General features: G+C 56.0%; 1 protein-coding gene across 4 annotated transcripts; it reads left to right on the top strand.

The window, feature by feature from the left end:
- The first annotated feature begins 230 nt into the window (after positions 1 to 230).
- Positions 231 to 23877, top strand: KCNC4 (potassium voltage-gated channel subfamily C member 4). 4 transcript variants are annotated; one of them, XM_003267934.3, is made up of 4 exons: positions 231 to 2078; positions 12808 to 13744; positions 15818 to 16018; positions 22744 to 23877. In XM_003267934.3, the coding sequence occupies exons 1-4, from the start codon at positions 1401 to 1403 to the stop codon at positions 22803 to 22805; spliced, it is 1878 nt and encodes a 625-aa protein (XP_003267982.2). In that variant the 5' UTR covers positions 231 to 1400; the 3' UTR covers positions 22806 to 23877. The 4 variants fall into 4 exon arrangements, with proteins under 4 accessions (XP_003267982.2, XP_012355817.2, XP_012355819.2 ...); XM_012500363.2 differs by having other exon boundaries at positions 22054 to 23877; XM_012500365.2 differs by lacking the exon at positions 22744 to 23877 and adding an exon at positions 22682 to 22737 and having other exon boundaries at positions 269 to 2078.
- Positions 23878 to 25522: the final 1645 nt, after the last annotated feature.

Below are 25522 nucleotides of genomic sequence, written 5' to 3'. Positions count from 1 at the left end.
GCCGAGGGGGGCGGGGGGGCTGCCGGCGGAGGCGCGCAGGGGCGGCGCGGTGGGCTGGGCACTGGCGGCGAGGAGGTGACGCGCTTGCTTGGGGCTCGGCTCCGGGGAGGAAGACTGCGCTCGGTCGCCGGGGCCTGCAGCGAGCCGGGTCGGCCCTGCGCCGCGCCCCGCCCACCCCGCCCAGCGAAGGGCGCGTCTGGGCGAGGCGGGGCCCCGGAGGAAAAGGCGCCACTGGAACGTGGCGGCCGCTGCCAGCGCCGGAGGGAGACCATGAGCCCCTAGGGCCCCAGCCCACCGGCACCGAGGCGCCCCCTCCCCTCTGCCACCTCGCGCCCGCCCCCTGCCGCGCGCGAGCCAAGGCCGGCGCCCCGCCCGGAGATGGGCAGACGCTTAGATGGCGTGGCTCCCAGCGCCGCCAGATCGCAGGAACCAGGCGCCGGGGCGTTGCGCTGAGGCTTCCTCTCCGCGTGGCCCGGGAAGCCTGCAGGTGTCCTTGGCCGCTCGGCCGCCGCCCCGGGTACTCCTTCGCCAGTGCCCAGAGCCCCGCTCCGCAGAGCGGCCCCGCCCCCCAGGCTCGGCGCCGCGCAGGACGCCCCGTCTGAGGCCCCCCCGCCCCAGCGCGGCCCCCGCAGCTCCCAGCCGCGGACGCAGGACCCGAGGCTCGCTCCTGCGGGCGCGCTTGTTTTCCAGCTGCCGCCTCGCCCTGCGCAGCCCCCGCCCACCCGGCCGCCGCGCTCTGCTCTGCCCCGCCTGCCTTCCTCGCCCGGCGCTGGATTTATGAATGGGGGGAAGAGGCCACATGCCGCCGCCGCCGCCTCGTGTTGACCGCAAGCAGCCCGGACCCACGGAGCTCCGGCTGCCGTGAGAGTGTCGGCCCGGCCCCGGCAGCCCCTCGGAGGACTTGTTGCTGCTGCGCTGCCGCCGCTGCGGGGAAGCCGACTGCTCCGGGGCTTGGTGCGGTCTGGGAGCCGGAGGGTGGCCTGTGTGAGTGTGAGCGCGAGCGCCCGGGACCTTCGCCGTGCGCGTGGACTGTGCGCTTCCTCGTCTTTGGTCGGGGTGAAGGCGGGGGCGTGTCCCCGGCCCAGAGCGTTTGTGTGTCCCGTCCTAGCGGGGGACCGTGTGTGTGCTTGCTTCTACTTCCCCGGGTCCTCCCACTCTCCTCCTCCCTCTCTCCGGAGCTTCCTGCCCTAACCCCAACCACCTGTGTACCGGAGAAATCCAACTCCTCCCGCTCCGCGTCCTGGGGGGATAGGCAGGGGCAGGGCCAAGCCGCAGAGGGGGCCGCCACCGCCTCCTGCCTCCTCTTCGCCTCCTCCCCCTCCCCCGTCTGACGCTGCCTCCTCGGGAAGGGTGTTTGGAGGGCAGCGGCCGCCCCAAGCCGGAGCCCCGCAGCGCTTCTTATGATCAGCTCGGTGTGTGTCTCCTCCTACCGCGGGCGCAAGTCGGGGAACAAGCCTCCGTCCAAAACATGTCTGAAGGAGGAGATGGCCAAGGGCGAGGCGTCGGAGAAGATCATCATCAACGTGGGCGGCACGCGACATGAGACCTACCGCAGCACCCTGCGCACCCTACCGGGAACCCGCCTCGCCTGGCTGGCCGACCCCGACGGCGGGGGCCGGCCCGAGACCGATGGCGGCGGTGTGGGCAACAGCGGCAGCAGCGGCGGCGGGGGCTGCGAGTTCTTCTTCGACAGGCACCCGGGCGTCTTCGCCTACGTGCTCAACTACTACCGCACCGGCAAGCTGCACTGCCCCGCCGACGTGTGCGGGCCGCTCTTCGAGGAGGAGCTCACCTTCTGGGGCATCGACGAGACCGACGTGGAACCCTGCTGCTGGATGACTTACCGGCAGCACCGCGACGCCGAGGAGGCGCTCGACATCTTCGAGAGCCCGGACGCAGGCGGCAGCGGCGCGGGGCCCAGCGACGAGGCCGGCGACGATGAGCGGGAGCTGGCCCTGCAGCGACTGGGCCCCCACGAGGGAGGCGCGGGCCATGGCGCCGGGTCTGGGGGCTGCCGCGGCTGGCAGCCCCGCATGTGGGCGCTCTTCGAGGATCCCTACTCCTCCCGGGCCGCTAGGGTGAGTGGCAGGAGCCGGTGTCTCCCCATCTTGGGTCTGCAAGGGGTCCGTGGTGGGTGGTGGGTAGGGGCCGGGAGGAGCAGGGACCGAGCCTGACTTACCTTACCACCGCAGATTGTTCCCGCCTTCCTCTCAACCCCCCTCCGTGGCCCGCAGGGGAATTACACACTCCCACCCTCTCCCCTGCACGCTCCATCAGGAGATTGCACACACTTGACTTACTACTTGGACCCAGTCCCAGCTGCCTGCTTTGCCGCATCCCCTCTAGTGAGTGGGGTGCCCAGCTCAGCTCCTCCACCCCCTTCTTTGGTCTGCACAGGCTGCCCTATCTTCAGCTGTCCTCCACTCCACACAGGACTACGGTCCTGGAAGAGCTGGAATTTGGCCTTCTGCTGGGGGCAGGCAGGGTTGAGAGGAAGGAAACTAGGGTGGGTTTTGTTAGATGCTTCTATGCCGTGCCACCTCATTTACATCCTCCCAGCAGCTCAGTGTGCTCACAACTGTGCACTTCAGAGAGGAGGATATAGGCTTCAGCATCTTAAGCTCAGAAGAGGCAAAGCTGAGACCACAATCCGGCCTCCTTTCCAGGTTTAGGAAAGGCATTCTTTCTCCCAGGGAGGATACCATGCCCCTGAGGCTTCCTGCACACCTGGGATGTCCTGGCCTCAGCTGGGGTGAGAGGAGAATTAAACACGAAGGGCCTAGTGTTCTAGGCCCTGCAGGCTCCCAAGGCCAGTGGCCAGCCACAGGCTTCCTGGTGATGATACCAGATTTTTGTTGCCGCTTCTTTTCTTTCTGCTGCAGCACAAACTGTCTTTCCAGAAAGCCCTGGTTCAGGTTACTGCTTGAAATGGGTGTATGATGGAAGGGGAAAGCACAGGTTGACTTAGGCAAGACCTACCACCTCCTCCCCAAGTAAATCCAGTTTCCTTAACCCCTTTAGGTGAAAGGGGAGAACGGGGGAGATGCTTGCTTGCCCCATTATGCTTGGACAGCTAAAAAAAAAAAAAAAAAAATCCCTGAAGGATGGCTTTAGAGTCTTTAAAGAAAGAAAACTCTGGGGGCTGGTGTCGGATCTCATGGTCAGCAGCCTAAAGCCTGGCTGGGGTCTGTCTGGGAGACAGGAAAGAGCAATGTAACTCGTTGGGTCTGGGGACTGCTGCTTGCTGTGGAACCTGGTTAGTTCCTCCAGCATCCCAAATTGTCATGTTAATGAGTCTCAGAGCACCCTCCCTTTCCCAGCACCCCTGTGCTGGACTCCTTCCTAGTCATAGAAGAAGGCAGGTTAGGGAATTGGGGAACAGGCCTGCAGGGAAAAGCCAGGCTGGCATAAATGCCAGGACAGGGCAGATGCATCTTCTGCCCGGAAGAGAAGGGAGGGCAGAGATCTCAGGGGCCATGACATACCGGGCTGGGGCTGCAGGCAGCCACGAGAAGGCAGGGATCTTTCTCAGGACTGAGAACAAAGCTAGAGGCAACTGCCTGGGTTTCTTTCCTTGCAGCCCTGAGACCGGCTAAGAAGGTGAGGGCATAGTGATGCCCCTGGCCTGGGTCTGCTGTGAGTTCTACTGGCTTCTCGTGTAGGTCACTAACCTTGCTAGTGTTAGCACTTACTTGGCTGTCTGCATTAGGGGAGAGAGGACAGGCACACATCATTCAGACTCTTTCAAAGTTGGGGGTCGGGGAGGAGAGATAGAGATAGAGATGGGGAAAGGGGACAAACCAGGGAAGCAGGGATGAGATGAGGTGGTTAGGGGAGCTAGGCCCTATTTCTGAGCATTCTTGGACTTCTGGGGGCTTTTCACCTGCTCTTCTTCCCCTCTGGAATTCCAAGTGGCATCCCACATATCATTGAGTTTATTTTCTTCCTAACTCACTGCTGAATGGCCAAGCCAGGGGGCCTGTTTGAGTAAGCTCAGAGCCTGGCCTGCCCCTAGAAGTCTTCCAGGAACCCAAGGTGCTTTGCCCCTTTGACATGGAATCACATCAGCCCAGACATTCCAGTTGAGGTCTTGAAGTTTATGATGGGGCAAGGTTAATTATTCCATTTAAACATTGAGAAAATCAGGATTCAGAGACATTAAGTTTCTGGCCAAAGACATTTAACTAATAGCAGAGCCAGGAAACCAGCCCTAGTTTCCAGCCTTCTGGTTGTTCATCCTGATGTGAATATCTGGATGGAGCTCTGGCCAACACATGCACTGAAAGAGGACTTACCTCCTGCTCAGGAGCCCAGGCAAAGGCAGCCCTCACCTGCTCCCGGGACACACAAGTCGAATACATAATTTTTACAAATTAATGAATAACTGCTCATTATTGAGCACCCCAGACAGATACATTGCTGTATATACTTTACATTAATCTCTAATCCTCCCTATAAACTTAAAGCCCGGTGATTATCCCCGGTTAATAGATTGAGGCTGTGAGAAGGTAAACAAATTGCCTGCGATCACACAGCCAGACGATGGCCAGGCTTTGAATCAAAGCCAGAGTCCCTGACTCCCAAGCCCTTGCTCTTGTGATTACAATACCTTCTTTCCACTGAACTAGGCTGTTTTTGAGGCGGAGAGCTTGTTTCTTACTCTGGCCAGAGAAGTGTCATTCTGAGGTTCTGTACCTCCTGTGGATGGCATCAGAAAACCCAGGGGCAGATGGAGACGTCAGAAGGAAGACTTACTGTATTACCCCTCCAGGCCTGAGGGTACTATGCCATTCGGGGAGTTCTGGGGCTGCACTTTTCCCCCTCCATTTGCCTGTGGCTTGTCACACTGTCCCATCCTTCCCAGCCCTGTTCCCCCGGGTATGTGTGGTACCTTCCCTCGCTCACAGCTGTTTCCTCCCTGGAAGGGCCCGCAGCACTGTGGGGTGGTGGGCGAAGAGGGGCAGAGGAGCGGTGCTCTGCCCTGAGGCGTCCTTTCGCACACAGCAACGTGGTCATTTGAGTAGTGCATTATGACAGGAGCAAAACGATACAAGTGGAAAGTGAACTGAGCTGATTATAAGAGCCTGTTGCCTAGCTACAGGCCTGGCCCAAGGAGCTGTTCCACTCAGGCAGGCTCCTGGACTGAGATGCTCACCCCTGCTCTACTGTGCTGGGCCCATGGGCAGCTGCTGCTGTGCTTCTGTTTCTGTGGCCTGAGCTGGGGACAGGCACGAGGGGCAGGGCAGAGTGAAGGCTCACCATGGAGCCTTCGCAGCCTCAGGGGGCCCAGTGGAGGTTTGGCAGCATCCGAAACTTTAGAAACCTGCGCCTTCTTTTCTGAGAGCAGACAAGAGGCCTGAAGAATGGGGCCAGGATGTCCTTCCCCTACCCTAGTCTCCAAGGTCTCCAGGGCAGGGCTGGCTTTAGCTCAGCTATCAGCCTCATTAAGGATTACAGTTCCTCTCCTTTGGCTAAATCAGTGCATTTTTCCTGTGATGTTTCCCTTTTGAGTAGAGGAGGGGACCCACAGGAACTCCCTGCTCCAGGAAGGCAGCTCCAGCAGGGTCCTCCCCTTTGCTAAGTGTCAGTTACTGTGTGGGAGGCTTGGCCTGTGCTTTCTGCTACTACTCGTCTGGCCTAGGTGAGGGAGGTATTGTTAACATCTGTGTATCAGTATGCAGATGAGGAAACAGGCCTGGTGGGACTTTCTCAAGGTCGCACTGCTTGTGGTAGAACTAGGATCCAAACCCAGGTCTCGTGAATCTAAGTCCATGCTCCTCCTATGGCCTCTGGCTCCTGTCCAGAGAGAATCTCTGGCTTCCAGAGGGTGGCCCCTCACTGGAGAGCTTCTTCCTCCACTCTGCTCTTATCCCTTCCTTTACTTCTCACTCCCTAGAATTGGTCAAATCTAACCTCTCTTCTTACTGTGGGATTTCCATAGGAAAAATGAAGGGAGGCATGGTTAGGAGAAAAGACTAAGGGAAGCTCCCTGGCCCAGGCAGAGCATGAAACCAAGGCCTTCTAGGAAAGGAGCAGAGCTGTATTCCTGCCTGCCCGCTTCTGAAGTTCCCCGGCTTCTCTGGTCTGGGCATTGCCTGGGGGACAGGTCAGTGATCACAACAGGCTTTAAAGTGAGGGCCAGGACTCACTGATGCTGTGCCCTCTGAGCTAGGGTGAGCCAGGAACCTGTGCCCAGGAGGGCAGTACCCTGGCTTTCTGAGCTCCCCAGGAGGGCAGTGCCAGCCTGCCCTGGGCAGCCCCTCCACCTCCTTCCTGAGGAGCAGGCAGCGGCCAGGCTGAAGGCTGCAGGACTCCCTGCAGACCCTGCCCTCAGGGCAACCTCCCAGTTTCCTCTTGGGTTTGTTTTCTTCTCTTGTTCTGAACAGATCAACATTTGTCTCTGAACATCTTGTCTCTGAATGCTGAGGTGTTTCTGGTTGTCACATTAGGGGTGGGGTGTGGAGTAGGGGAAGGGGAGAAAATAAATGAGCTATTTTGGAGACTTGGGGGAAGAGCAGGCAGGCAGGAGCAGAGCCAGGCAGCTTGGCCTTGAGGATAGGAGACCCTGGGCCCTTCACCCCCACCCAGCAGTGTCAGCCTGGGATGCTGGGCACCAGAGCTCTGTGCCACCCCATTCCCTGTGCGTAACTGACTTGCCATGACCTCTGGCCCTGCTCCCTGCTGGAATTTTCTTCAGGCTAAGGGGTGGTCACTTGGCCCCTAGCAAGGGTCCTTATCAGGAAGTGGACCTGGCTCGCTCTGGAGGGCAGCAGAGGTCCTAGGGCCCCAGTACCTAGAGGTATTACTGGGCATATACCCTTGTCACTTTGTCCCAGTCAGTGGAGCTGATGACCTCTTCTTCTGACAGGCTCATCAGGACCAGGAGAGAGAGCAGGGGGTCACCTTGGCCCCAGTCATTCAGAAAACACTGCGCACTTACCATACACATGTGGGGTTCTAGAAATCCAAAGATGAGTCAGAGGGGGGCCCCTGCTCCTGAAGAAAGCCAAATCGGGTGGAGTAAGTGGCAGTCAAGGGAAATTAGGTGACAAGAAATGGCAACAGTAATACAAGATGGATCATGAGAGGTGCCACAGGAGTCATAAAAAAATAAAGTTCAATAGGAAGTGAGAGGAGGAATCAATAAATCCCACCTCTATGTGGGATGAAGTGTAGGAGGTGTTCAGAGACGCTTCCACAAGGAAATAGAAGTTGAATTGGGTGGGCCTTGTAGGATACTGACTTAGGGCCTTAAATAATTTTTTCAAAGAGGCACATTATAAATACATACATAAATAAATAAAATTTCCATGTGGGTAGAGCTAAACCATGCAGCATTAGGGAAAGGGGGAATTTTCTGGTCAGGTGACCAGCTCAAGCAGAGCTTGGACAGCATGGGGCCTGGGTGGGCAATAACCAGGAATTACATTTGACTGAATAGTGGGTTCTTGGATAGTGATCCGGGCTAGACTGAATTCCTTCTGGGGTAGGGACTCATCTGTTCTGGGCAACCCAGAGGCCCTGAGAGACCCCAGGTGCTGGCTCATCGGAGGGTGAGCATAGGTAGAGGTGGGTTCTGGACACTGGGACCAGAAGGTCCTGGCTCAGCATGGGGTGGGGGCAGGGCCAGGTCCTGTTCCTAGGGGCACCCATGGAGGGGAGAGGAGGGGATGTTTCTCTACTGGGACATAGGCGTTAGTGCGGGCCCTCAGCCAGGAGCCAGGGATAGCTCAGAGATGCTTTGTTTGGCAGACCCTCTCATTTCCTGCCTCTTACCCCCAGGACTGCCCCACTGTCTTCCAGCACTGCCTGGGCACGAGGATCTTGCTTCCCTGGAAGGCTCAGTCCCTCACCCCATCCCCGCAGATCTTACTCTGCCAGTGTCTTTGGCTGTGTTCTCAATTTTCCCTTCTCCTACACTTCATCCTTAATATAGGTTTTTGGGCCTGAGTCTCCTTATGTTTATCTGTCCATCTGTCTCCCTGGCCCTTCTTCCCTGGGCTCTCCTCCCCTGCCCCCGCTGATTGTATCCCGTTCCCAATGATTGGTGTCTGTCACCTCTCCCCTCAACCCAGCCTGTGCCAGATTCCTGGAACGCTCTAGGCTTTGTGCTGAGTTTTACAAGTATCGTTTCTTTGCATCCTCAAAACAACTGTATCAGGTAGATACTACCCTCATCCCCTCAAACATAGCAAGCAGATTGTAGCCTCAGGACCTTTGCACTACTCATTCCTTCTGCCTGGAACTCTCTGGTTCTTCGTATGACTCACTCCTTCACTGTTCAGGGCTGTTCAGGTGTCACCTTGTCATTGAGGCCTTACTTAAGCTCTCTGTTAGAAACAACTCCCCTATCCTCACACACCTTATCTCCTTTTTCTCTTTATTTTTTTTTTCATAACCCTTAGACCACCTGACATACTGTGTATTTTGCTTGTTTATTTGTTAACAGTCTGCCACCACTAGAATGTAAGGTCCCAGGGGCAAGGGTGGTTGTCTGGTATTTTCCCAAACACAGTGTCTGGTACTTGGTAGGCGCTCCCTTTTCCATTTTATAAATGAAGACCTTAAGGCTTGGAGGGGTTAAGGAACTCATGCAGGTCTCATATGCAGTCAGTAGCAGAGCCCAACTTGAACCCAGAAGTGTGTGACTTTACATTTCTAGGGACCGTCCAATGGTGGGGTTGGTGGAGGAGGCTGGTAATAGGGCTGAACACCTGGGCCTTTGGAGATGGATGAGTTTTCAACAGGACACAGGAACCCAAGGGGCACAGGGAGCTGGGAGGAGAGGCACTCTCCTGCTTAGAGGATGGGAGCCTGCTGTCCAGGGTGCTGAGACTCTCCTGCATCCTCCCAGCAGGAGAGGAGCTGCCCCTGGTGGAGCCAGTTCACCGGCAGTTTTCTACTTGGGAAGTTTTGACTTCCAGCAGAATCCATGCCCTTTGTGGTGGAAAGAACTAGCAGCTTCAGCCATGAAAATCAGGACAAGCCACTCCTCCCTGGGCCTCAGTTTCTTCATCTGTAAAACAGCAGAAATGGAGTTGAACTGGATAACTTTCTCAGTCTCAGTTTTTCACTTCTAAAAAGCAAAGATTCTGTGATATTTTGGCTCCAGATTCGGCTCACCTTCAAAAGCTGCACACAGAGGACCCTAACCCTCCTCAACTTTTATCTTCATTTTATGGAGCACCTATTGGGTGCCAGGCATTAACCACGTAGAAGCTCATTTAATCCTACCATAACACTGTGAAGGGGTACTAGTACTGTCCCCATTTTATATAGAGGAAACAGGTGCAGAAGTTACCATTCATTTACCTGGTTGAGTGGCAGGGCCAGGATGAGGAATCCCAGAAGTCTAAACCCGGGCCCACGGCTTCTAGTGTAGGGTTCCTTAGCTGTTCTCTGCCCTTAGTCTGTCAGCACAGGGGCCCATGAGAGGGAGGCTCAGATCTCCACTGCCAGCTCTGTAGGATGGCAGGATGGTCCAGTGGGGAATGAATAGAAGGCTTGAGGCCGAGGCTTTGGCCTCTAAGCAGGATGGTGTTGCTGCAACCACCTCTTCTTCCCTTGGCCCCCTTTAGTGCTAGGAAGCCCTAGTCAAGGGAGCTGTGTATCCCTGCCCCCAGAGGGGAAGGCCTGGTGAAAAGTACCATTTGCAAGCAGGGTCAACCACTTATGAAATCAGTTTGGGGAGCAACTTAGGGCAGAAAGGAATAATTTGGGCCTTGAAGGGGAACCTGTAACCTCAGGACCCACCTGGAGCAAGGTGCCACAGCTCAGGCCGCATCTGTGTCTCCCTGGGGAGTGAGGGCTTCTTGGGGCCTGCTGAGTGCCTGCTGCCCCAGCCCTAGAGAGGCCACAGTGGAGATTGAGGCCCCACCAAGTTTCAACAAAGGAGGAGGGGATTATACCTACCTGCTTGGTCAGAGGGGCCAATTGGAAAGAGCTTTGAGCTGAGAGTCAGGAGACTTGGCCTCACTGTGATCCTGAGCAAATCATCTGCCCTCTCTTGTGCCTTCCTTTCACTTAAAAAATGGGCACACATGACCACTCTTTAGCTCCCCTCCTCTTCTCGGGGTGGAGGTGAGGGGTAGCAGTTAATAGTAGATGGAACAGTTCTGTGTTTTGAAAAAAAGCAAAGGTGAGTGGACAGACAGGAATCCAGGGGGTTGTTCCCTAATCCAGGATGTGGCTGGTACCCACGGGGCCTGAAGGACTGTCTTGCCTGCTGCAGAATGAGCCCATGGTGGTAGCAGTTGAGGAGCGTAGCAAGGCAGGGTCCCTGGCCCTGCTATGAGAGGATGGCCAGGGCCACGCCGTCCTCCTTCCCTCCCTCCCTCCCTCTGCTCACCCTCTTGGCAGCTGTTCCTGAACTTGTTTTTCCAAGTCACTAATTAACTTCATGCTCAGTCTCCCAGGTGGGCCTACTCTCCTGGCTAACTTTTCCTCAGAGAGCCAGCTTCTGCTTCCCATGGTTCCTGGCAGAATTGGGATATGCTGTCCCTGCCCTTACCTCAACCACTGTTTTTCAGGAGAGAGGGTAGTGCCAGGACTGGATTCCTGGCATGGCCACAGCCACGGACAGGCACTTTTGCCAGCCCACCTAGGGATGGCCATGGAGAGCCCACAGGCTGGAGCCATTTACTTAATGCCCATATCAGCCTATATTGACTTGGCAGCTCCTTTCTCAGAGGAGGAAGAATGAGGCTAGAAAAGGAACTTAAATTTACCTTCACTGGGGAGAAGCAAGCAGGAAAAACTCCAGCAGTGTTGTAAAATCGGCAAAGTGTGTCTGTGTAATTGTTATTACACATGCATTTCATCTCCACCCCCTGGACCCAGCCTTCTCTTTCCATGCTGTTTCTGACCAACCCATCCAAGTTAAAGTGCGAATGAGGTACAGTGAGGTGTGTGATGGGGGACCTGTCCTAAGCCCGAGGCACACTTTCCCACGGGTGAAATAGCAGTCATCAGGGAGCTAACTGGGAACAGGATCGGTGATTCAGAGATGGCTTTCCCAGGCCTGTGAACTGACCCTGCCTGGGAGGTGGTGAAAACATTGTGGTATGACGAAAAGGTACAGCCTTTGAAGTTAAACAGTTCTGAGTTCTAATCTGGTTTTCATCCCTTCCAGGCTGTGTGACCTTAAGCAAGTATGTAATGTCTCTGATGTTCAGTTCATCCTGCATAAAATGGGATGATGAGGCGTGCCTCACAGGGTCATTGGGAGGATTGAAGGCGATTGAAGCACATACAGAGTGCTTAACAGTACCAAGCACAGAAGAGACAGCTGATAACTGTTCATTCCCAGATTTTCCCCCTCAAACTTGCTCCTGCTCCAGAAGCCCTGGAGGTGCTGCTTCTTGCTTCATTTTCCCAGGTCCCCTTGTATTCTTCATTGGTGTTTTGCAGTACTAAGACCAAGGTATGCCCTCCCCATCCCAGTGCAGACTCCCAGGGAGGAAAACCTCTCTGAGTCCTCACTGGACAGGGGACGGGCACATGCCAGTGCCTGCCCACACAGCCAGGTGGAAGTCAGGGTAGGTCAGGCAGGCATGGGGATTACCAAATGGTACCATGAGGCCACAGACCTCCCTTACCCACCTATTTAGGCTCAGCTGTCTGATCAAGGAGGAAGCCCAGTCCAGCCATCATGCAGGACAGGCGGCAGCAGGAGGCATGAGACTGGACCCCATCAGTGGGCATCCTGACAGTGGTGGATGGCACGGCATGAATAACACATGAAGGCTCCATAATTGGTGTTATTACACATGCATTTCATCTCCATTCATAATGATTGGACACTTAAACCCAGCCGCCGTTCCTCTGCCGAGTGCTGCTGTCATCCTTCTAGCCGAGATTCCAGCAGCTGTCGAGATCAGCCCCTGCCACTCTGATGCTGATGGGTGTGGTTCCTTTATCTTTGGAGCTCAGAGTTCCAGGAAATGTCGGTTTGTGGGAAGGAGTGAGACTGGTTCTTCTGACCAGACCACCGTCTCAACTGCCATGGTGCATGTTGTCTGCCTTTAGGGGCTTCCTCACCATCTAGGCAGTCAGCGGGGACATCCTAAGGTGAGAGGCAGGAGAAGAGACTGGCTAATAGGCTCAGCCAGCAGAAAGTGGTCCAGGGTCATTCCTTGCAGCAACCTGCCTCTGAGCATCCCTTCGTACAGTGGACTTCAAACTAGTGCCATTTTAGGATTACTTAGAAGGTTTGTTAAAACATTGCTGGATCTTACCCTCAGCATTTCTCACTCAGCAGCTTTAGGTAAAGTTTGAAATTTGCGTTTCTAACCAAAGGACCAGAGACCTAAGGCTTCTGGTCCAGGACCATACTTTGAGGACCGTTGCCTTAAAGCCCAGTTACTGTAACTGTGGTGCATGGACAAAGCCTCACCTGAGTGCTTATTACAAATGCAGAATTACAGGACCTGCCCCAAGCCTCTGAATCAGGAATGCATTGTAACAAGATTCCCATTGCAGCTTGAAAAGCCTTAAAATGCAAATGGGTTAGAGGTGGGCAGAGCTATCAAAGGCAGGTCTAGCAGCTGTAGATCCCTGACCAGTGCTTCCAGCCAAGAGCAGCTTCTATCTGTTGTGACAAAGATTGGGAAACATTGCCCGAGAGCCCCCAAGCATATGGATAAAGACCCTCTGAGGAGGGACTTCCAGCCCTGACTCCATATGTTAATCCCACCTCTCACCCGGGAATGCCCTTCCTGGTAACCTTCATGCAGAAGTCCATGTCCCCAGCTGGGCCCGTCCATCCCTGTCTGACAGCTGCCCCCTGCTCTCCTCCCCTGCTCATAGGTAGTGGCCTTTGCCTCTCTCTTCTTCATCCTGGTCTCCATCACCACTTTCTGCCTGGAGACCCATGAGGCCTTTAATATCGACCGCAACGTGACAGAGATCCTCCGCGTAGGGAACATCACCAGCGTGCACTTCCGGCGGGAGGTAGAGACAGAGCCCATCCTGACCTACATCGAGGGCGTATGCGTGCTGTGGTTCACACTGGAGTTCCTGGTGCGCATCGTGTGCTGCCCCGACACGCTGGACTTCGTCAAGAACCTGCTCAACATCATCGACTTTGTGGCCATCCTGCCCTTCTACCTGGAGGTGGGGCTGAGCGGCCTGTCATCCAAGGCGGCCCGCGACGTGCTGGGCTTCCTGCGCGTGGTGCGCTTCGTGCGCATCCTGCGGATCTTCAAGCTCACTCGCCACTTCGTGGGGCTGCGCGTGCTGGGCCACACCCTGAGGGCCAGCACCAATGAGTTCCTGCTGCTTATCATCTTCCTGGCCCTGGGTGTGCTCATCTTTGCCACCATGATCTACTACGCTGAGCGCATTGGGGCCAGGCCCTCCGACCCTCGGGGTAATGACCACACCGACTTCAAGAACATCCCCATTGGCTTCTGGTGGGCTGTGGTCACCATGACGACACTGGGCTATGGAGACATGTACCCCAAGACGTGGTCAGGCATGCTGGTAGGGGCACTGTGTGCGCTGGCTGGCGTGCTCACCATCGCCATGCCGGTGCCTGTCATCGTCAACAACTTCGGCATGTACTACTCCCTGGCCATGGCCAAGCAGAAGCTGCCCAAGAAACGGAAGAAGCACGTGCCACGGCCGGCCCAGCTGGAGTCACCCATGTACTGCAAGTCTGAGGAGACCTCCCCCCGGGACAGCACCTACAGTGATACCAGCCCCCCTGCCCGGGAAGAGGGTATGATCGAGAGGAAACGGGCAGGTGAGATTAGGGGTTGGGAAGGAAAATCCCTTTTCCCCCAGTGGCCTAGGGAGTTTCCAAATGGACCTCAGCCCTTGGGATTTGGCATGTGTTTTGTGTGGGGCTTCCCTAAGCATAAGATGTGCCTTTATGAGGGCAAAGTGTTGAGGCCAGATTTCTCTATCCTCTGGCTGGGTCTCCGATAGCTTCCCAAACATCAGATCTTTGGAGTGAGTATTCCACCCAGGGTAGGGTGTGATGGGCAGTACATGGAGCTGTATATTAGATGCCCTGGTTTTAAATCCAATCTTGGTCACTGTGCTGTGTGCCCTGAGGCCAGTCACTCACCCTCTCTAGGCACCTGTAAAATGGGAATAATATCATATCCTACCCTCAAGACTTTGAGAGACCCAAATGAATGAGAGATATGAAAGTACTTTGGGAAGTTAAAACCACTTTACAAATGTCAGGTACTGTCAATATTAGCCAATGAGCAGGGCAGTTGTTCTTCCAAGGTACATCAACACATGAATCACTTCTTTACAAACGTTCCAGTCTGGTATCTTGGCCTAATAAATGTGATAACATAATAGCAGTGGGAGGCTGCCTTCTGTTCAGCACAAGCTAGATTGAGTCCTGGGCTCAGGGTTTGACATGGGATGGAAAGGAACTGAGGAAGGAATGGCCCAGACAGTGTTGGGAAGGGGAGGAATGTGGAAGAAACTGATATCTGTGCCCTGAAAGGGGAGAGCCTGGGCATCTGAATCTTGTCCCTCAAGGATGGGAAAGACCATCCCAAGAAAGCTCATCTCCGCCCCTGAATCAGGAGTTGGGGAATGGAAAACAGCTTAATCCCCAGCAACGTGGACTTAGGTTGGAGAGAGAGAAAGGCATCCTGACTGTTATGTGTAGGCTGGGCTCTTGGGAAAGGTATGGAATTCCTGGTATGGGAAGCTGGACTGGAGCCAGGAGACTAAGGCTAAGCTCTGGGGCAAAGTGGGACTGACCCTGCAGGAGAGGCACCTAGCTTGGGACACTCACCTATGGCCTTTGGGATGTGCCTATCATACATGCCCAGGTCGACTCATTCCCTGGGGTCATGTCAGGGGCCTGGGTCTTCCAAAGGCCTTGATAGAATAGCACCCATCAGGCTTCCCATTTCTCTCCCACCAAAGTGGCACTGCTTCCTAATTTGTGAATATTAATCTCCCGGGGAATTTCAGCTGTACTCTGAGGCCCATTCAGGGTATAAAGAGAATCCCAGTATTAAAATGTAGAAGTCCTTAGGTCAGCTCCTCAAGGTACACTTAACTGTAGCCCTATCAGCCTTGCCCTTAGCCTGACCCTGACAGCAGCCACAGTAAGGGCATGCCTGGCCAATGGCAGGGCCACTGTCTTCAGATAGAGTAGCACCCCCTTCTCCAGATCCAAGGGCCCAGCTTCACCTGTGCTACTGCCTGACAGAGGCAAGGGGTGGGGACTAAGCCCACAGCACTTGGGAGCTGCATCGGAGCTTTTCCCATGGTGTCCTCCCCAGACAAAGGTCAGCCTTAATTGCAGAGGGCTCTAGGTTTTTTGGGCACAGGACTCCGGCCTAGATGCCTAGTGAACAAGAATGACTGTCATCCAGGGAGAAAGCATGGATGCCGCTTTATAGGTTTAACCTTTGCCATGCCATCCCTCACCCCTAGCAAGCCAGGTATTCTCCATGGGAATGCAGACTCATCCAAGAGTCAGCCTGAGCCAGACCCAAGGAGGAAGTAGAGTCTGCGGCCTGCTTTGGGCTGGTCTCCTGGGGCAGCCATCAGCAGGCAGATTTGGGGAGTCACTGCTGTAGGGCATCTGCACTGTGGCTTCATCCCTGAAGAGAGACCCTAGGCTGAGGCTGGGAGGGAAGTCGGTCTTCACACCAAGTGCAGCCTCCCTGCCTTTTGCCCTCTGCTCCCTGGCTCTGGCAACGCTGCCTCCCAGGTAGATGCTAGGCCCCTCCAGAGGTTGAGGAAGTAACACTCTGGGTCTGGGAGACCCCAGATGACCCATGAGCAAGGCTCAGGCGGCCCCTCACGCAGCCTCCTTTCTGTGTGCCCCCTTCAGACTCTAAGCAGAATGGCGATGCCAACGCAGTGCTGTCCGATGAGGGAGCTGGCCTCACCCAACCCCTGGCCTCCTCCCCTACCCCCGAGGAGTGCCGGGCCCTGCGACGCTCCACCACTCGAGACAGAAACAAGAAGGCAGCTGCCTGCTTCCTGCTCAGCGCTGGGGACTATGCCTGTGCAGATGGTAGTGTCCGGAAAGGTATGGCTTCCCAAGCTGGACAGGTGGGGAGCCCCCACAGAGCTGAGTCTCCCGAGTCCCCCACCAAGAGCTTGAGGTCCCCCCCCTCCCCTGAGACCATGGCTGCCATCTCCTCTGCCTTGGATGCACCCCCGCTTTTAGAATGGGTACCTGATCTCCCAGTCCCTGGATTAGAAAGGCCTCCTCCATCTCAGAAGGGCACACGGCTCCTGTCCAGCTGCCCATGGGAAAGAGCAGCACTAGAGGGTTGAGGGCGCACAAGGCCAGGGTCCCTGCCCTGTGCTTCCGTTGCATCTCTTTTTCTACCTCTGGTTCCCGCTGCTGCCTTCAGGCCCCATTCCACAGGGTCACTGCCAGCCTCTCCCTAGGCCTCCCTTAAACACAATTAAGGCTTCCCAAGTAGGTCACCCCTCGAGGTGCCAGCAACGTTCAAGAGTCAGGGAGCCCCACGCAGGCCCTGCATCCTCCCATCCTGCGCCAGGGGTCCTGGAGCACAGGATGGGCAGACTTCCATCTGCAAGCACCTAGTGGGTGACTGTCCTTCCTCTTGAGGCAGTGCCAGAGATGACCAAGGGGTGGGGTAGGTGGGCAGGAAGAGTAGGTCCCATCTGAGGAATGTTCTGAGTATTTGGAGAGATAGAGGGAGCAGCCCATCCTCTGCTTGTCGGAAAAGGCTGAAATTCCATCCCCAGGCCCCAAGCCTTCGGCAAGGCAAGGGCAGAGGTTGAGCTGTGGAGCTAGGGATTCCTGGCCTCGGAAAGGGGGTAGGAATGATCAAGGATGGTGGAGGGCCCGTGGTGGCTGAGAACCAGGGGTCTTAGGACCAGGCCCTCCTACCCAGTTTTCGATCACTTATTCATCTCTCTTGCCCTGTCCCTGTTACCTAACCTCCCTCCATGTTCTACCTATTTCTAGAATAAACCCTGACTCCCTCCAAAACAGAGCTCTTCCCCAGGTTCTCTGCCACCACTTAACCAGCTGGATTTCCCATCCCCCACTTCCCTCTGTCCCCAAACCCCAGACCCAAACTAGGTTGAGTAAGGAAGGTGCAGTGGCAGCTACAGGAATAGCCTGTGATGCCTCTGTCCCTCTGAAGATGTCCTGATGTCCCGTGGCCTGCCAGCCCATGCAGGCTCTGTGGGCACCTTCTAGTTTCTTTCCCAGACCTTTCAGTACCACTGTTCCCATGGAAGCCCCAGGCCACCCTGAGTCTAACCAGCCCCTGAAAGGTGTGTGTCCAGCTTTGTTGGGCATGTATTCTGTGGACTGGCAGAAACAGGAAAAGCGATCTGGTGCCTAGAAGGAAGTGGTCCAGCAACCCCAGCAAAAGGCTGCAGATGGAGGGTGCTCAGACCTCTACCCTTGGCTATGTTCCTTTGTTAACCCCCGTGTCCTATCCTTGGGCCCTGGATTTGGCCTTCTCTCCCGCCTACCATCCCAAACAGGCAGTGGCTTCCACTGTGTCTTTGTTCAGGCCCAAAGCCTTGCTCTGGCTGGACCATGCTAAGCAGACAGTCTAGAACGAGCAGTCCCTGTGTAGGACTCGAGCACACAGAGCTGAGTGCCACGCACACCTGCTTTCCTCCCTGGGCTGTGAGGGGCTCAGTGGAAATAGGTATGGAAGAGGCCATGAGGGTACCAGTTAGGAGGCACCACGAGGTACTGGGAGTGGACTGCACCTGGGGAAGGAGTTTCATGGGCACGTGCACGGGGCAGGGGAGCCAGCATCCCACCATCCAATATCCCTGGGGTGCCTGTGGGGCCTGTCTGCTCTATTTTCAAGATGCCTCCACACTGCTTCTTGGCAACAGGCATGCAGCTCAGCCAATTAGAGTGACCTTCGAGAGGGAACAGGTGGGTTGCTGGGAAACAGGCCCTGCTAAGCAAGCGTGGCAATTAACATCGCCAAACTCCCAATGCGCACTCGGCAACTTTCCCCACACCGTACCGTGCCGCACTTCTCCACACTCAGGTTATGCTTAAGACCAGGAGTGAGTGGGTCTGGGCCTCCTCCACACAGGCCCATGTATCAGAGTGTCAGTTCCCTGGGAGGATGGTGGCAGGTGCTAATTAGGGCTTCTTAGAGTCAAAAAGGCTGATGCTGGAGGCTGTGGGGTCTTTGTCTAGCTGGGCTATCAAGGAGCTGGTGGGGACCTTACCCGGGGGCAGGACAAGACAAAAGTCAGCTGGGTGTGGGGCCCTGGAGTCTGTCCTCAGGAGCCCAGGAGACCTAGAGGCCAGGGAGAGTCAAGGAGGGCCAGGCCCCTCCACACCAGCCCAGGGCCACCCGCCCTGCAGTGTCTCCTGGAGCGTGGACCCTGAGGAGCTGCGCCCACTGACCCATGTGCCTTTTCTTCACCAAGGCTGTGGAAAGTCCCGAAGTCTAAACAACATAGCTGGAGCAGCTGGAACCAGCCTGGGGCTGTCTCCACTGGCATCGCGATACAGCTCGCCCTACCCTCTGAGAAAGTTCCTGCTGACCCCCTTCCACCCCCTCACCGGCCCATCCCCTGGTCACTCTGCCCCTTAGCTGCACCTTCCCCTCTGGGCACACACGCACAAACAGGCACCCTTCCATGCCCTCAGCACTCACTCCCCAGGGCCCACGGGGGCAGCAGGAGGGAGCAGGGGGGAGCAGTCAGGACAGAGGAGAACTTAGGCCCCCAAGCCTCTCCTCCATAGCTCCCAGCTTCCCAAAACATTCAGCTCTGGAACCAGAGAGCAAAGGGGAAAGCGATCCCAGAGCTTCTCCCCATTTTGACCTCTTCCTGGGCTGTAGGTGCACACCCCGGACCTGTTTTTCGGCCTTGCCTCCCTCTCGGGGTCCCACCAGGGCCAGTCTCAGCCACCAGGCGTTTATGTGTGCACAGAGCGCCTGGGGCCAGTCAGCCTTGCTGGGGAGCCACGCCTATGTTAATATTTTTAATCACTGCGAATGTATTTCCATTCCTCATAGCCTTTAACCAGTAGCTGAACAGCCTGTCTGTCTGTCTGTCTGTCCACCCCACACCCAGACCAGCAAGGAACAAGGCTGTCATGTCGGGCATCTCTGCTGGTGTAAAGGTGGTTTGACTCCTTGGAAGAGCAGTGCCTCTGGGCAGTGCTGCCCTGGGAGAAGAGGCCTGATGTTTTCTATCCCTGGCTTGGGGCGCAGGTAGGGGTCCCTAGTGTTGTAGCCTCAGGCTTGGTGCAGGCCGTGGGCGGGCTGCCTAGGCGAGGGAGGCCCTTCCCTCAGGAAGCCTCTGCCCAGATTCAGTGGTGACTCCCACTGGCGGCACCTGGTGTCCCTTCTGCGCCCCGAGCTGCAGCATCACTCTCCACGCTGCTTCCTCTGCTTCTGCGACAGTTTTTCTTCCCTCTCCCTCTCTCTCAAACTCCCAGCCCTGCCTCTGAGTCACCTGCCGTTCCCACCCAGCCTCTGCGCTCTGTATTCCTGCCAGAACCGGAGACTCATCTAATTTCTATAATTAAGTGTATTCATTTACCTAACGAGCCCAGGAGCACAACAGGTTTGTGAGTCACTGGGTGAGCAGGGGTACACCTTGCGCAGGGGCAGCTGAGGGGAAGTGTGGGGACAGAAGCCGTCTTGCCCCCACCTGCTCCTGCCACTCCCAGGAAGGGGGCCCTCCACAGCCTGAGGAACAAGGTTGCCTCAGCCAAGACTTTTCCTGTTTCACCTGATGGGAATTAGACCTGACAGCAGAGCCGTGTGCCTGGCAATTTTTAGAGCCAGATTATGCAATTTTGCGGAGAGAATGACTAAGTAAGGTCCAGATCTGCTCCTTCCATGGTCGGCAAAGATAGGATGGCAGGGCAGCATCAGGGCTGGGCAGAGGCTGGGAAATCTGAAGCTCCCTGAAAGGCGGACTGGGCAGAGAAGATTATTGCATGGGGTTGGGGGTGTTGTGTAAAGCCTGTGCCCGGAGTGTCCGCATCTTGGCACCTCCCTCAGTCTTGGGCAGACACAGAAATGTCCTTCTGGAAAGGTCTGTTCAGAGTGGGCACTGGGATACCCCTACCCTGCAGTGGTTTGTGGGGCCTGCCTCCCACTTGCTGTCAGAATGAAGCGACCTGACCCATAAGAATTGAGAAGAGGGGATGTGGGGGCCTCCATGCAACTGCCCTTCAGGAGGGAGCAGGCCCTTGAAGTGACAGGGATGGGGAAGCCTGTGGAACAGGATGGAGATGCGAGGGCCCCTCCCCCAACAGCGAGAGGGCTCCCTGGCACGGAGGGCCTGGGCTCTGACAGGGACACAACGAGCCGGGTATGCAGGTTCACAGGGATGCCACCACTTTTCTCCTCTGACTTGCCTTTCTGGTTCAGGGAACCGAGGCCGCTATTTCTGTGGCAGCCCTCAAGTTGTCAGGAGCCCAAGTTTCCACGGCACCCACCGCCTCCTTCCCTCTCTTCCCTCCCACAGGGCTGGGCCTGCTCATGGCACCCCTACGGTGGGCACAGATGTCCCTGGGCGACAAGATGCAGCATTGCCAGGCTGGAGCCCTAATGCCTCGGGGAGCTGGCTCCCACACATCCCTCCTGGCTCTCTGGCTTCATCTGGGAGAGATAGAACCTAGATAGCAGGAGGGCTGAGTAGACCGTCTGCCCTTACAACCTCTCAGCACCTCTGGGCCTGCCCAGGGCCCTGGGAAAGGGCAGGGTGAGCCCAGGCATTTGCAGAACCCCTGCATACCAGGCACTGCCACAGGAAGTGGCTGCCTGTATAGGCGTCAGGCTCACCCAGGCCTTGAGCCTCCCTCCTTGGGAGAAGGCTCTCTCCCACCCACCATCTGAGAGTAGAGTTTGTTTTCCTTGGGCTAGACTTGGACCTGCACCCACTACTTTGCTATCAGACACCTTTCCCCTGCAGCTGGAGCTCAGCCCCTTCCCATAGAACTGGGAGGCAGTCTGGGTAGGAGTTCACAACCTCACCTTCCAGTCTGTAGCAGGGTTACTGGCAACCTAGAGGCCAATTTTCAGGGCTTCTGAGAGGTAGAACCAGAGGGGAGGGCACTGCAACCTAGAAGCTGGCTGACAGGAGCCAGAGGGGAGGCCATGGACTGGCCACAGGGTACAGGCTGCCCTTTCATAGAGCTTCCTGGGAAAGGAGGGCCTGCTGTGCTCTGGCCAGTGTCACCCTCTGAAATTCCTGCCCCACCACTGGTGGGTCAAATAGGTAAGAATCCAGGATGAGATTCCTAGGAAGACCCCTCTCCAACTCTCAGAGGTCCCTGAAGATGGAGAGTCCATGGAAGCCAGTGGAAAAGCAATCTAAGGCCATTATCTCAGTATGGGCTGCTCTGCTCCCTGGCTTCTGGGACACTTGACAGCCTTGCTGTGATTCTTTCTGTCTCATCCTAGACCCCTCAGTAGCCCAGGCATTCTCACCAGTGCATCTTAGGGCCTAATTGCCTACAGGGAGCCCAGAGGCACTCCCCTGTCCTCTAATGAGTGGGGGTCAGTGGCAGGTGTTGCTTAAGTTACGCAGACAGGAGTACAGGGCAGGACCACAGCTGTCTGCATGTCCTCAGAAATGGGGCTCTGAAGAACCCTGAACTCCTCTAATTTCAAGGATAGTACTCAGAGGCCCAGAATACTTGTAGGCAAAGGGGCAGTGTTTAAGGAGGTGACTGGGGCATACAGTCTTAAGAAGATGGAAACAGCATCACCCCAGGATGAGGACACCCCTTCCCTAGAAAGGTGATGGGGGCACCCCGAAGCCCAGGATGGAAGCTGTGAGGTCTGGATGCCACATCTGCACTCCACCTTGACAGGAGGCCTAGCCCTAGACCTCAGACCCGAGAGCTGCAGGGGTTGTCCCAGCGGGTCTGTAACTCCCACCTCTGCTATTGACCCAGATCTGCAGCTGGGACAGCAGTACTCCTACCTGCGCTACCTGTGCTCCCACTGGTAAGGTAGGGGCAAGAAAGGCCCAGGTCGTAGACATCCCAGGCTGAGGATGGGATCCCAAAAGGGCTCTCTGAGGGGTTGGGTTTCTCAATAAGGTACTATTTCCTGACCTTCTCTCCTGAGACAGGCACATTCGTCCTCCGTGACCTTCCCCTTCAGCATTCACCTGAGGCTGCATGCCCTCCAACTGCTGGGACTCTGTTCCTGCCACATTGAGGAAGGGGGCTGGGCACGACATGGCATCATACTCAGGAGCCTTCTTCACCAGCTCCTTGGGACAATGGAATATCCCAGGGTGGTGACAGCAGATGGAGCTACTTGGGGGAGAGCTCAAGTTGGTCAGGCAACAGCTGGGGTGATGGCCTGTGAGCCACAGGCCACATCAGGAACTTTCCCCACTGCCTCCATGCAAGGCTGCAGAGCTATGGTCCCTTTCTCCACTGCACTGGAGCTTTGAAGACCTAAGAGGCTAGTGGTTCCTGGAGCTAGTGGTTACCTGAACAGGTATGGCGATGAGCTACAACATCACCTGAGTCACCAGAGTTGGGTTGGCAGAGGGGTGAAGGGCTCACCCCATTCCCTGACCCATCCATGCTCTTCCTGGCCTTTTAGCCCTGGGTTCCTCATGCCTTCCAGCTCTGCTCCTGGCCTACTCCTCAGCCCACACCCTGTGGGTCAGCAGCTGGCTTCCTTCTAACATCTCATTCTTTGTTTCTACCTTTCTTTTGCTGAACTCCCTGTCCCCCCAACCCCAGAAGGCAATGTTGAGCCGAAAGCGTGCGTCCCAGTGTCTCACACCTGTGCTCTTTAAACACAGAGACCTGCCAAGACGCCCTCTCGTCCAACTATGCCCAGGCTGAAGTCCTCACCCTCTCTTAAAGCGGCACCAACGTGAGAGAGACAGGCAGACAGACAGAAAGCCAGAGGCTTAGGGAAACTCTGGAACCCAGACAAGAATCTTTTCGCTGGGAAAGACTCAGATATCCTTGTTTGCACAGGACTGGTGGAAAATCTCCCATGCGACCCTCGGGGCCCAGAGCCATCTGGGTCTGATGTTCTGTTCTATTGTACATTGAAGAGATATATATGCACATATAGTATCTATATTCATACATACTATACTCTTGTGTGTAGTGCACGTGCTATTGGTGGTTTGTCTTCTTTGTTAGGCTGTGTCTCCCTAAGCCCTTGCCCCACCCAGAGTTTCCCATCCCCTTCACTGATTTCTGTTGTTTCTGCTGACTGTGTGCATGGAATGTCCCAAGAAAAGTGCATCTGGGAATTGCCAGTCCAGCTGGGTGGTCCCAGGCTCCTGTCTTGGGGATGTTTCCCCTTTCAGCAAGTAACCTGGTGAAGTCTATTGAAGGCCAGACTGCCCCCTAGAGTCACTGCTTCACTAGCCCCACCCCACCCCAGATTGGGGTTCTACCTCCCACCCCACATCCTCGTTGTGGGGGGACTTCCAGGGGCTCCTCTGCAGCCTCCTCCACTCCTTCCTCCACCCCATCTATGTCCTTGACTTAGGGGGGCATTTTGTCTTTTTTATTTTTGATTTTGTTCTGTCTCCTTTGTCTGTTTGTTGTCAAAGATGCTGCTGGGCAGACGGGCAGGGAAAGGATCTGTCTGCCCATCTGGCCCAGGGGGTCTGAGAAGGGAAGCCTTGGGCAAGAGGAGACCAGTTGCAATACTGTACTTCCTGGCCAGTGGCCAGAGGATGCGTGCAATAGCAGAGGCCAGGTGACCCCTTCAGCCTTGGCCTCTGCCCCTCCCTTGGCCCTCCCTCCCTGCTCCTCCCTGGTGTTGGTCAGTCCTTTTCTAAAGCTGTCCCCTCGTGTGTGTCTGGGGCATGCCCAGGCTGGGCCCTGTGCCTTGTCTGCATGCCTCCAACTGTCATGCTGTGCTCGAGCCCCAATAAAGACATCTGGAGCATCCTGCTGCTCCTGCTGTGTGAGCACCTGCCTCTGCCTCTCCTTTCTGGCTCTGTGTCTATTGGGACCTCCTGGGGCTCTCACCCCTGACACCTGAGGAGTGCACACAGCATAACCCCACTCCAGCAGGAATCATCAGTGTGGCCTGACCCCTGCATTTTACAGGGAGAGACTAGTGCTCAGAGAGGACAAGTCATCTGCCCAAAGCCACACAAAGAGGACTAACCCAGGACCCGGAGTCCCAAACAGCGTTCTAATATCCACTGCTGTCCCCAAGCCCCTGCCGTAACATGGAAGAAAAGACTGTTCTTTGTTTAAGGAATTCCACTGCATTCCGTTTGTGCAGGGGGCCTCCCCTCCTCCCTGCAATTGTACCAGTTCTAAATGGGCCAAGGCCCTGGGGATGCCAAAGTTATTGGCTGGATGGCTGATGAACTGAGGCCAGCTAGAGACTGGTGGCACAACTAGGAACCACTCAGGGATGGAGAGTGAACACATCCTGGGCATGGATAGAACGGGGAGATGGCGAGTGATGGTCAGACGTGGCCCTTGGCTCTCACTGTTGTTATCCCTCTCACATTCACATAGGGGCACACGCAGGGCCAGCTTCATGGATGTGCAACCTGTGCAGCCACTCAGAAGGGCCCCATCCTGGGTTTAATGCTTGGCTGTCGCCATGGTGAAATTAATAATGGTTGAACAGGGGCCCTGCGTTTCCATCTTGCACCAGGCTCTGGCGGGTCTGGTTGCCTGCTTGCCTCTCCTTATTCTTGTCTTACTCCTCACTCTTACTCTGGGCATCTGCGTAGGACCATAGGGGCCTCAATTCAAAGTCTTGCTTTGCTGCTTGCTAGCTGGGTAACTTGGGGGTGACTCACCAAACCTGTTCCCCTGTTTGTTAGGGGATAATGGTGGCCCCTGTTTCAGAGGCAGAGTGAAGAGCCTGGCCTGGTGTCACCTGTCTACCTGTGACATGACATATAGTAGCGGCACAGTGTCAGCTCCCTCCCTGCCCTGTTCCTGTCACTCTGAGGCTTTTCTCCACAGATTTCTGAGACCTCCGTGTCCAGCTGCACCAAGAAAGGACAAGAACACACCCGGGAGCTGTCTTGGGCAGTGTAGAACAGCAGGGTGAGGATGGAATGGCCAAGGAGAGGGAAGAAGCCAGGGGAAGCCTGTTCCTGAAGTGTAAGGAAAGATCGGGCTTGGAGCCTGGGCCAGCCGAGGCAAGGGGGTGGCAGGCAGCCAGTGTCAATTAAAGATAAAATCTCTCCTCCGGTAGTGGAGGGCAAACAGCGGCTGTGGCCCCCCTAGACAGGAGAAAGCCATTTGCAGCCAGGCTGGCCTTGGAAAAGCTTGGCCAGGCGATAATGGGACGGGATGCGCTGCTGACTCCATAATGATATTACGCATCAGGGCCCACGGCCAAAGTGGCTGTTTTTTCTGTAGATCGATGTGGAACCATTTCATGGTCAGGGGCTGAGAACCCAGCCAGCAGCAGGGGTACCAGATGCCAGAGTGGTCCTGAGGGGACTGAAAGGGTGGCAACTGGGGTCCCCAGTGACCCTTTCAGGCTGCGGGAAGAGGAGGGGGCAGTGTGCAGGAGGGTGGAGGGGTGGACGAGAGAAGCAGCAGACTGCCCCTCCTCCCCACCTCCCAGAAACACCA

This window comes from Nomascus leucogenys, chromosome 12 (genome assembly GCF_006542625.1).
Source record: "Nomascus leucogenys isolate Asia chromosome 12, Asia_NLE_v1, whole genome shotgun sequence".
NCBI lineage: Eukaryota > Metazoa > Chordata > Mammalia > Primates > Hylobatidae > Nomascus > Nomascus leucogenys.
The sequence above is the reverse complement of the archived record's forward strand: the minus strand, read 5'-3'. Positions and strand labels throughout refer to the sequence as shown.